General features: G+C 40.2%; 1 protein-coding gene across 9 annotated transcripts in view; it reads left to right on the top strand.

Annotated features, from left to right (window-relative positions):
- The window catches only part of ARHGEF9 (Cdc42 guanine nucleotide exchange factor 9), a 272,573-nt gene that overhangs the window by 247,014 nt on the left and 12,956 nt on the right, over positions 1–12,603 (top strand). For all 9 annotated transcript variants that reach the window (XM_081179284.1, XM_081179285.1, XM_081179290.1 and 6 more), the window contains 3 exons: positions 2,074–2,205; positions 9,615–9,858; positions 11,104–11,172. In XM_081179284.1, coding sequence (XP_081035410.1) covers positions 2,074–2,205; positions 9,615–9,858; positions 11,104–11,172 — 445 coding nt within the window. The remainder of the gene's footprint in view (positions 1–2,073; positions 2,206–9,614; positions 9,859–11,103; positions 11,173–12,603) is intronic.

Raw genomic sequence — 12,603 nt, 5'->3', positions numbered from 1 at the left:
GAATTCATACTGACCTCTGAGGCTGCCAGCTTTTTCACCTAAGCCGGTCTGTGCATGTTTGCAAACATAGATTTGAAATGTATCTATTTATACCCTTGATACAGTGCATTTAAGTGGGGCTCCCAAAGTATTCAGTGTAATAAAAACCTGATCTTTTTCAATATCAGTCTCATTTCTCCATCCCTTGCAGGGACTCAACACTTTTGATTCAGTTAATTATCTTGGAGCACTTGCAGAGGCATTCAAGTCCTCAGGCCTTAGCTACTTCTAAAACTGGCTCCAGGAGCAAATGTTCTATTTTTGTTAGGCAGAGGGTTCTTCTCCTTTTTCCTGACCAAAACATAAGATGGCCAATAAGTGTTTTCTTTAATAATTTCTCTTTTAAAAAAGGAAACAGAAGCCTTTGAAAAAATGGATTAATTTGTAACATAAAGTTAATATAAAGTAGTGAAGAGAAGATTCTTGCCTCCACTGTGTAGACTACAGATGGTGTTGTACTCCAGCTTCCAGCATCCTGGCCTGATGGGAGGTAGAGTTCAAAAGCATCTGGTTCCCCATCCTTGATCTACAAGAATGGGAGTGGGGCCTTTTTCAGATGAAGGGCCACATTGCCTTGTGGGCAGTTTTCTGGGGGCCACAGGCTCGTAGTGGCAGAGCCAAAGGTAAAAGAGGGCAAAGCAACAGACACAACCCTTAGTTTTGTACAGTAGGCTGCATTCCCACCATGCAGATGATAGAGCTTTCTACAGATGTACACATCTTTCCTCCGTCTATCTAGGCAAGCAAGATATGCTGGATCCTTTTATTGGTTCCAGTGTAAAAAAGAAGAAGAAGCCAGTGCCTGATAATCCAAGTTCCTTCCTGACATTTGATGGCTTTACAGCAGGTATCAGCAGGCTTGCAGCAGAGTAATCTGCTAGATTCCAATGATTCAGTAGCCTAGTGCAAAAAACCACACACAGAGAAAACAACTCTTGTAATTGCAGTCATACCTCGGGTTAAAGTAGCTTCAGGATGAATATTTTTGGGTTGCGCTCCACGTCGACGCGGAAGTAACGAAGCATGTTACTTCCAGGTTTCGCCGCATGCGCAGACGCTCAAAATGACGTCACGTGCATGCGTGGAAGCAGCAGAACGTGACACGCACAGATGCGCAGTCGCGTTTTACATTTACTTCAGGATGCGAACGGGGCTCCAGAACGGATACCGTTCGTATCCAGAGGTACCACTGTAAAGAGTTCTGAACCCAACAATTTGTCCTTGCACAGTCCATATAATTCGGAGGTGGAGGCTAAGTTTGTTGCAGCTGTTATTGAGGGTAAAGAATCCTTGCTCATCTACTGAAAATCACCCAGAGATCAATCTTCTGCCCACCTGTGATTTACACATTCTTCCTCCCTACATCTAGAATAGTTAATTTGTTACCTGAAATTGTCTCTGCAAATTTTGATGTCTGATATTTTCAGGAGGCTGAAATGTTTGCTAAATTTATTATCTCACATAAATATTTCATTTCGACAGTTAATATCTGACAGTATTTGATAGCTGACATGCAATGGTAGATGTGTCTGATACTATTTGATGTTAGCATGCAATGGTGTTTCATTTTCACTGCATATCAGTTCTATAGATGGAATTGGCATATAATGATACTTACTATTTGACAGCTGTTTATGAGATTTCATTTTTAAGGCTTGCCAAACCATGAAGTACGGATATGTCTTAAAGCTCTCAAATGTCAAAATTTGAAGTAAGAAAATTCACATTCAATTTGGAAAAAAAGGAATACCTTATCACTTTCAAGTATGTACTATTATCCATTGGTACATGTGAATCCCTGTGGGAAGTTTGAAACAACTAAATTTCTGCATATAGCATACTAAATTTCTGTCCATGTTGCTTGTATTCCCTGAAAATAAAAAGGATTTTTCCCATTCTGCAAGCAAGATTTTCTACCTCTGTTTTATGTTCCATATTCCATTGCATTTCATAGGAGGACCCTGTTGTCAAATGATGCTCCATTAATTAGAGAGGTAGGATAATTTATTCTCCCATCTGTCTTATACTCTCTAGGGGGAGGACATCTTGGATCGCAGCTCTGAGCTGATCTATACAGGAGAGATGTCCTGGATTTATCAGCCGTATGGACGAAGCCAGCAGCGTGTCTTCTTCCTCTTCGATCACCAGATGGTTCTCTGCAAAAAGGTAGTGAAATCTGGGGTGAATGAAGAATTTAATCTTTGTGAATTCCTGTGAGGACTTACCTGATCTGTGCCACACAGACTACTGTGCCCATTGGAACAGAGATATTCACCCACTTTTGCACTTTTGAATTTTGTGATATAGTAGTTCTCAGCTCAAAAACACTTACCAAAGTGTGTTTTAAAATGTGTATTTTTAAGATAAAATACATTTAGAAAAGTGTACCTTGAGCAAAATATATTTGGAAATCAGTATTTTGTGGAAAATACATTGAAAAATTGGCATTAAATAGAATTTTTAATGAAAAATGTGCAGTTTAATGTGGGGAAAAAGGGAATACAGACCTTTGCATGAACATATATAAAAGGATCAGATGTTGTTTGACCAGTCCAAGTGAAATCTATAGCTGCCCTCTGGAGGCAGCTAGGGTTTAGTCTACTGCCCCCTCAGAAAAGGAGGAGAGTCTTTGAATGTTATGACACCCCTGGTGAACCATAACTCACTGCTTATTGCAGTTGGCTTCCTTTAATTTCTTATTCATCCTTTTCAGTCTGAAAATGGTTCAGATATGTTGTTAGTCCAAACTCTGGGTAGAGGCCCTCAACCCGAAAGAATAAAATATGGTCTGATTTGATCTAACACTAGGTGTTTTGGGTGGGGGGATTCAGGGTGTACAGCAGAGCTTTCCAGACTTTTCAAGTTGGCGACACACTTTTTGGACATGCATCATTTTGTGACACAGTAATTCAGCTTTGCATTATTTTGTGACACAGTAATTCCGTTTTACTAGCAAACCAGAGGTTAAACTAACCCTCCAGGAGGAGCTCGGGGAGCTTTCCTGTTACACTGCAGTCGACACATTAATGTGTCACGACACACAGTTTGGAAAGCTCTGGAAACTCCATGTTTAGCTCTAGTGCCCTGCAAACAACCGAATAAAGGATTCTGTGGGAAGGGAGGAAGCTAGCGTCAAATACCCAGGTTGTTGTGTAGGGTCTCTGTATAACCTCTTCCTGTTAGTTTCTCCCTATATCTGTGCTCTTTTGTAAAGGTCCTAATGCCTTCTTTTGTAAATGCATTAGAAATCTATTGATAAAAAGAGTAGAAGGCTGCATTTTCAACTTCTGTGTTCCAGCATAATTTGATTAAAGGGGGGGGGGGCAGCACGGAAAGCAGAAGTGTAATGTCACTGTCAGCAGAGCACATCAGGATACAATGAATGCATCCTCCCTGCCACCAGGGAATTGGCACAATGAGGGAAAGCTGTGACTTCTTCTGACGGATTGACTTTGAATCTCAGGGCTGCATGGCTCTGTCTTTCATGTTGATGCTTATTAATTTTAATAAGGTCTCTTCTGTCAAGGTGTCGGAAGTTCAATATCGAAGCCCTGTGGGTTGAGATGGGTAATTCTCTTTGCAAGACAAAAGGGGGTCCTTCCACATTATTCAATTAACTTTGATGTGATAGAATTGGGTTTCACTCTTCCTCTAATTCAGCTCCTGAGCGCAAGAGAGCATACATTCAGATGACTCACTCACCCTATTGTGTTTGCTGTCGCTGTGGGATAAACACAGCTCCTGAGTAATATTATCATGCTATTGTAATACTGGTTTGCATAGTTTTATAACCATGACATTTCTGAGCACGGTGAAAAGTACTGGTATTAATCTTCAAAGCCTTAAATGCCTTTTAGTTGGGATACCTGAAGGATGGCCTCCTCCTCCATATACCTGCTCAGACCTTGAGATCTTTATCAGAAGCTGTTCTACAGGTTTTCCCACCTAGTTTTTAGTGAAAGAACCTTCTCAGTGGTGGTGCCACAGTGTTGGAATATCCTCCTCAACAATAATTGGTGTCGTTGTCACAGTCTTCTAGGAGAAATTATCTCTAAATTATTTTATTTTCTTAAGTGTTTTACTGGTTTTGCACTGACAGGCTGACAAAGTTTTTTTTTGGTTTTTTTGTAACAGCTGTTTTTAGCTTTGATTGCATTTGCGTTAGCATTTTGTTGATTTTTAAATTTGTGAGTCATTCAAAGGATGTGGTTAATTGGACCATGTAAAAATAACTAAATTCCCTTCTCCAGAATTCCTCCTTGAATTTCAGAACTCTGAATTTGCCTCTGCCAACTAAGACTTGAGGAATAAGTTCAAACACACAGCTGTTTGTATTCCACAGTCCTGCAATTGCAGCTCCCTCAAAAGCTCAGCTTGATTTTAAAAGCAAAGTTTCTGCTCTCAGTTAGAATTATTTATGCAGTTTGCTGAATTGGGGGGGGGGTCAAAGTTTGGGTTACCTTAATGCAGAGGTTCCATTGCAGCTGTTAATACAATCAACTCAACAGTTATCACCAGTCTGCTACTGTAAAAAATTAAAGGTGTTCTTATTTAGTGTAGATTTAAGCTCCAATTATCACTGACTTAATTTTTGCATCTCATTCACATTTTATCTATTCATTATAAATAAATATCCCACATTTCCTCCAAGGAGCTCAAAATGGAATTTCCCTTTGAAAATTAATAAAGAGGGTTTGTATTATTTTTACTGCAAAATATCATTGACTCTTAAAAAAACTGCATCATTCATAATCATAGCCATGTGTATTTCTAAAGAAATGTATGGGTTATGTGTCTTTGATCTCTAGATCAAAGTTGATCTACAATTCAGTTAGCTTTTTGCTCCTAGAGCGTGAAATGTGCATATAAGTCAGACTTATCCAGTTATTACAGTATGTGTCTGAACTCACATGCATGTCCAGCAGTCATGTGCATCCATACACACACTAAATAAAGGTTTGGGATCATTTGCTAGAGTTACAAGGTGTGTCCATTTATGAATGTTCTTGACATCCAATACTTTTTGTTATGGGCTGGTGATCCTAACAATCTCTTTAACTGCCAGATGGACAACCAGTAATTTTTAAAGGTGAACAAATAGCTTTACATTAAGATCCTTGAGAGACAAATTAACAAAGAGAGCTTAGTTTATTATATAAAATGAAAATGAGAGACTACATAAAGAGTGAAAGAATCCCTACGTCTTCTCAAAACCTACAGAAGTGAGCATGACAATTTTACCAGCAGGACTCATATAATAGTATGTTAAGCAATGGAGGGGGGAGTATACCTGTCCTTAAGTGAAGCAGACATGTGCTGATTCCTTGAGAACAGTGAGTGAGTTATTTTTGTTGGAGCAAGGAGAGCCAAACTAACTACTGAATTCTGGAGGTTTTAGGTTGAAAGAATATCATCCTAGTGTCATCCTTTGTTTTCTCTCTGCCTTCAAATTATCTCACCATTATCTTGATAGTTCCTATTCAGGTGGTGAATAGACTGTATTGGCAGCTAAATTTACACATGCTGACCTTTATGCAAGATGTGAGAAACTCTGGATATTTCCTGAATGACTTCAGGTCATGTTTTGTGATCAGACTTATACCAAGGTCACCAGAATTCATCATGGAGGATCATATTAGAGTTATGTCCCTTTTCTTTCTTTTTTATTGAGTTTTGTTGGACAAATAGCCCTCTTATAACCACCTTGCTGGCGTCCTATACTATCTGTAATGAAACCTCCTTATTCAAATTTTGACACTATTTTTTAGGGGGGAAACCTAGTCTTATACTCGGAAAAATACGCTAGTTGGTCAAGAGAGCTGTGGACTCAAAAAGGTTGGAAACCTCTGCCACAGTGAAACAGACCAGCACCCTGGAGAGCTCCTTCAAACAGCATAAACATTCTAATCTAGGCAAAAAAGAAGAAGAAGAAAAAGGAAGATGTAAAACTGGTCTGTCAAAAGCCAATTGCAGAAGTGTAGACTTACTAACTAACTAACAAAGACTTGATTCAAGAAGCTGTGAATGAATGCAGAATTGGTGAATTATTTGGACTTACCTTATTCTGCAAGATAAGAACAGATACTGTACCTTTAATGCAATTTCAATTCAAGCCTTCTGCACTTACTTACTTTGTTTTTTAAAATAATGTTTCATTGATTTATTAACAAAAAAGTGCAAACATAACCAAACAAAAACAAAACAAAAACAAAATGTAAACCACAAGGCAATCTGTACCTACACACACTTTTCTGATATTTGCATTTGGGTGTCTTATTAGCATCTCAAACTAAGTACAGTGGTACCTTGGGTTACAGACACTTCAGATTACAGACGCTTCAGGTTACAGACTCCGCTAACCCAAAAATAGTACCTTGGGTTAAGAACTTTGCTTCAGGATGAGAACAGAAATTGTGCAGTGGCAGTGGGAGGCCCCATTAGCTAAAGTGGTGCTTCAGATTAAGAACAGTTTCAGGTTAAGAACTGACCTCCAGAATGAATTAAGTTATTAACCTGAGGTACCACTGTATATTCATACTTGTATTGCTCACCTTTCCCCTCAAGTGCTTCTGTCCCATTCATTTGTATCCCTACCAAACAATCACCTTACTAGGAAAGTAGAAGAAATGTGTTCATGCGCATTTGCACCTAATGGATTCTTTCTGAACCAATACATGAATTAAAAAAACAGCTTTCCTTTGAAATTTGCACTCCTCCAAATTTTGTGTTGTGTTGCAGTTTCCCAACTGAAAAATGCAGCCCCCCCAAAAAGTGTATATTAAGGAAAAGTGCACACAAGTATGTATTTTAGTGGAATTAATATACACAATTGAACTGAGAAATGTGTGTATTAAAAGAAATGAGGATGGAAATGCATCCACAGAGAAATCATAAACTGATGTAGAAATGAGGGTAAACTGAACTTAAGACTGGATTTCCACCAGCCCCATCTAGCATAGCCATTGCTTAGGGATGTTGCAAGTTATATCCCAAAACATCAGGAGGGCGCTAGGCTGGGGAAGTTGATTACTACAATCCCATTACCCTTTTCTCTTAAGCTCTGGCTGGTACTCAGCCAGTCTTCCTTGCATCACCAGCTTCAGGTGCCTAGTCCTTGCTGTTTTTTTCGCCTTTAAAGACCATGCAGCTAGGAACCAAACTTTCACCCCAGGAATAATGCTTTTTAAGCAACCATTTTCCTGTGCTCACCCAAACCTACAAATAAGATAATTCTGTAGGTGAGCTGACCAGGTTGTACTGGCTATCTGCTGAGTCACCTAATACTCATGTAGGTCAGCTGACTCAGCTGATTCCCCTACTGCTCCTATGAAAAAGCTATTCAGGTAGCTAGAGCATGGGATTTGTTTGTTTTTTAACCACCACCTCTGTGCCAGCAGTCCTAAATGTGTGTCTGTGTCTAAATAAATTATAATTTGCCGATTACCCTTGGCCCAAAACCTCTCCTGGACTTTTCACCATTAAATTTTGTTGATGTTTGGTCTGCTACTTGTTCCTGCTGCTAAGATTAGTATTTCAGTGTGACATTTATCTTTTCAAAAGGTGTTTTTCAAAAGCCTTGAAACAAAATTTCCAAGAAATTTCAACTCCTTGCTGCTTGAATGGTCATGAGATCAACATTGCACAGCCTGAGATATGTTTATGGTTCTCTTGTAAAAGACGCATTGCTTCAGTTCTGTTGAAATTAGCTATTTAAATTTTAAATGGTTATTGTATGCTTCTCCTTATAAAGTCGTGCCTTTTTACATAATCGGTTTCTGTGGGTTTGTGTTTTTTCCTGATGAGTTAGCTTTTCTAGAACCAGGTCATGTAAATGATTGATACAGCAGGGCCTGCTTTTCATTTGGGCTGCACTGGGGTTCATCAGAAGTTAAGACCTTAGAAACAGTTATGTCTTGAATCTTGGATGATTTATATTATATCTTGCTGTGTGGATAGGAATAGGAGATGTTCTGTGATAAGATGGGTGTTTGCTAACATCTGCAAGTTTTGTGGTACCCTTCTGTTGAATTTCCTGTAAGATCTTTCCAAATATTTGCAGTGTGGCATATTCACTGAGCTAGAATAAGCAACCAGCCAGGCTGGCTGATGGTTCAAGCAATGCAAGCAAGTCAGAAGCAGGAAGGGATATTAGGCTATGCCAGACATATCTAGCTGCTCAGTAAGCAGAGAGAAATTTGTTTAAGAAACCTAAACTGTTAGAAATAAATAGCAAACAGTTCTGGGAAATGTACATCCCATATGCACACTTGAAACCCTGCAATCCCAAGCTCTTTTGATAGAGCTAAAAAAAATCATGGCCTGAGGAGTTCCCCCTGAAATCTCACTGCCAGTTTCCATCTCCCACTGCTCCCCCAGCAAACTAGTTATAGGAGTAAGATCAGCAATAGGAAGAGCTTGCTGACAATGGCCAGAACCTTGTATCAACCTTATGGTCTGGACAGTCATGGAGTATGATTAGGGTGCTATTTCCTGCTGGGCTTTTTGAAATGTGTAGTTTCTCCTGCCTCCCAGAACAGAACATTTAAGGCATAGGAAATTACAAGTCCTGTGCATCCTGGCTGGAAATGATGCTCTAGAGCAGGGACAGGGAACCTGTGGCTTTCCCATCAGCAGTAGAGAACCATTAGTCAGTAATGATAAGACTTGTAGTCCATCAGCATCTAGAGGGCCACAGTTTCCCCAACTCTGCTCCAGGTCATGTTTTAGACTACCTGGCTTTGTTGTTGACAGTGTTCACTGCCATTCACCCTCATTTCAAAAAAGAACATTGCTTGGGAAAAGGGAAATGACAGATTCTAGAAGCAAATTCAGTTTGAACTAGGTCTGAACTTCAGGGAAAGACTGGTTTTGGCTCCTGTTGGATTTCTCTCAATTCTGAATGTCCTCTATTGTCAAATGGTTGTACTTTTAGAGAGAATGGAACACTGGAAGAATGAGTATAAAAGAAAGATGTTGATAGCATAGGATGGAAAAAAGCCAAAGTAAAGCTCATTCTAGTATATGATTGGGGTCTTCTCTCCTGCACTGTCTAGCATAAACAAAGGACTTAGGAGAATGGCATCTTCTCTCCATTGTGTGGGGTATGGAGAACAGTGAAAGTCTCTTCTGCTTCTTACAAGGGACTCCTGCTTATTCCCTGCTTGAAGATTACAGTGAATATGTGTCCTATGGTAGGGATTTCTGTGGGTGCTGAATGTGTTGCTCACCAAAAGACTAGGAGAGGGAAGGAAGGTATCCCTGGCAAACTTGCAAGTGGAGTTGTGGATTCCTGGCTGAAGTGCATAGATGAATAAAAAACTACTATCCAATCCTTGCCTGCATACCTCCAGCATTGAGAGAATGCTGCAGTCACACCCAGACATCCCATTTCCTAGTGCTCTAGGATTACGATTAAGGATAAGGTTTAAGAACGCTCATCAGCTAAGGCTCTGACCACCTTAATTCATATTCTGCTCTTTGATTACATTGTTAAATCTCCCAATGACATTAAGTTGGTATTTAAGTCCACCTAGATTCTAAAATGGCTTCTTTTTCTTTTTCAACTTTCCACATAGGACCTGATAAGGAGAGACATCCTGTACTACAAAGGACGCATTGACATGGATCGGTATGAGGTTTTGGATATCGAAGATGGAAGGGATGACGACTTCAATGTCAGCATGAAGAATGCCTTCAAGCTTCGCAACAAGGAGACGGATGAAATGCACTTGTTTTTTGCCAAGAAGCTGGAGGAAAAGCTGCGGTGGCTGAGAGCTTTCCGGGAGGAGAGAAAGATGGTGCAAGAAGATGAAAAGATAGGTGAGCCCCATGGGTGAAGTCAGCTGGTGGGCTGGGTTACTGATACCCCAGACTAGTTGCTGGCCAGTAGGACCATCTCAAGATATTTTGCTACCTGAGCTTGAAGGGTATGTTGTAAACAAAATCTGCTCTTTTCCCCTTATGGGGTACCCAAGAACCCGTATAGAGTCCTTAAGTGGGTTCCCTGTTGGTAGGAGAAAATAACAGAGGCTAACCAGAGAATACTGAGAAGCAAAGCAGCCAGTAAGCCTGATCTTTATTAAACTGTTCAACAAGTTGCTCACTCACCACATGCAGGAGGGAGGAGGAACCCAGAACATTGGTGTGCAAGCTCTTATATAGACTTTTGAAATTGCCCACCCCGTAGCCCAAGCCACCACCCCAATCCATCATACATACATCACTGAAGGACGTGGTCAACAGCAGAGGAGGCGGTCTACAGCAGAAATTCTGTCTGCCAGGACCTGATAACGGTCACTGATTGCATTACTTGGGCAGTCTGGCCATTCTTTTGTGAGAATGTCATGTGCATGTGTGCATAGTGGAAACCACAGCAGAGGAGAGTGCTATTGCACTTGGGTCCTGCTTGAGGTACGTGCTTGGCCACTTTGATAACAGGACACTAGACTAGATGGACCATTGGCCTGATCCAGCAGGCTCTTTTCATGTTATTGTGTTCCTTAAAAGTAAAGGGGGTGGTGGAGATGTACCTGGGCGGAGAGAGAGGGAGATCTAGTTGTATATGTGTGAAGTGTCTGTGCATGTAGGAGTGACAAAGATAGCACCAGGGGGATGCATGTGTCGGTGGTCTGGATGTGCATGATGAGTGCATGTCTCTTGTGTGCGCACACAAGGGAGTGTAGTATGGTCACATTACATATCTTTATTGGTTTTTTGAAGTTCATCACAAATTCCATAGTGCGGAGGGGCACAGGAAGTTGGGAAGGGTAGAAGAGGCATTTGATGGTTTATCAAGGTATGAGTACAGGCTCCTTGTTTCCTCCTTCAGAAGAATAGTAGCACTGGGAACACCCGTGTGGTGCATTAAGTCAGACAATCTAATTTCGCACACTAGCTTAAACTATATGAGGTGGAGTTGACCTTCCATTTAGAGTATGTGTACACAACAATCAAACTAACATGATTTCACCTATAAAATATGGGGATTGTATTTTTTACCATGATGAAGAGAATGCTTGTTCTGACCTTTATGTCACATTCACTTTCCTCCAACACCCTCTTTAGGTTTTGAAATTTCTGAAAATCAGAAACGGCAGGCAGCAATGACAGTAAGGAAAGTCAGTAAACAGAAAGGTAAATTACCTGTGCATGGTCTCTTTGGTGGGGGGGGGAGGGAGGGGGGAAGAATCCATCTTGGTTAATGTAATCCCACCAAATTATCATGCTTTGAGCCAATACATGAACCAAAATGCAGATATTCTTCGAAATTTACACTTCTCTGGATTTTGCAATACAGTTTCCCAACCAAACGCACACAAAAAAATCAATTATTTGAGGAAAGTGTGTGCATAAATGTGTATGTTGTGCAAATATTAGGATAACTGCATTATAATAGGAGAAATGGCCTGCAAAAATGTGTATATTTACAAAAATGTGCATGAAAATGAGTAAGTTTTTTATGAGAACCTTGGGAAAAAACTGCAAACTGATAGAGAAATGCGGTGAACTGAAGAACGGAAAACAGCAGATTCTTCCATCCTTTAAGTGGGGCAGTCATCCTCATTATTTTTATGCCATCTTCCCATAATTAAACCATACTCCAGGTGGCCTGGAGAACTTTTGAACAAAGCACACATACTCCTTCTTGAACAAAGTACAGTCATACCTCGTCTCCCGAACGCCTTGGGAGTTGAACGTTCCGGCTCCTGAACGATTGAAAACTGAAGTGAGTGTTCCGGTTTTCAAATGTTCTTTTGGAAGCCAAACATCCGATGGGGCTTCCATGGCTTCCAGTTGGCTGCAGGAGCTTCCTGCAGCCAATCAAAAGCCGTGCTTTGGAAGTTGAACGTTTCGGAAGTCGAATAGACTTCCAGAACGGATTCTGTTTGACTTCCGAGGTATGTCTGTACACTGAAATGAAAGAAGCTTGCAGAAGTAGATTTCCTCTTCTCAGTTATATCAGAAAAAGTTCCTAGCAGGTTATGAACATAGCCTTGATTATGCTTAATGAAACTCAAGTCAACCCAAGACTCTGTATGAACATTTCCAATTAAATTTCCAGTTAAATTGCTTTAGACCTTCATCCGAACAAAAACAGCATACTTAATTGTGTTTAGTTTTTTTTAACATAACAATTGCTTTCTCATTTTCTTTGTCTCTCTATGGATCCTCTGAAAAATTGAGGTATAATGTTAGTCCAGGCTGCTTTCAACATAAAATTAATTAGTTTCTGTTTCTCTAGTTGATCAGGCTGTGCCTTCCTTGTGCAGTGTGAATGTCTTCTGCAATACTGGGAATTCCTTATATAATTAGACATCTTTGGTCTTCCTGCTTTGGAGAAACAAATGGAGTGAAAACCCAATTGTGCTCTCTCTCTGTATGTGTCTTTTAAACCAAAGACATTAACCTGGAGATAAAATTAGAAGGATTTTTGTACAAACAAACAACAGTTACGTAGCATGCATGTGCCTAGTCTGTGAAAGCTTGTGTTGCCATGAAAGTTATTAGTCTTTAAGCTGCCACACAAACATTTTAACTGTGTCAATAAGCTGCTTTGAAGGCTGC

This window comes from Podarcis bocagei, assembly GCF_964188305.1.
Source record: "Podarcis bocagei genome assembly, chromosome: Z".
NCBI classification, from domain to species: Eukaryota; Metazoa; Chordata; class Lepidosauria; order Squamata; family Lacertidae; genus Podarcis; species Podarcis bocagei.
This window is presented reverse-complemented; position numbering and strand designations above follow the sequence as displayed.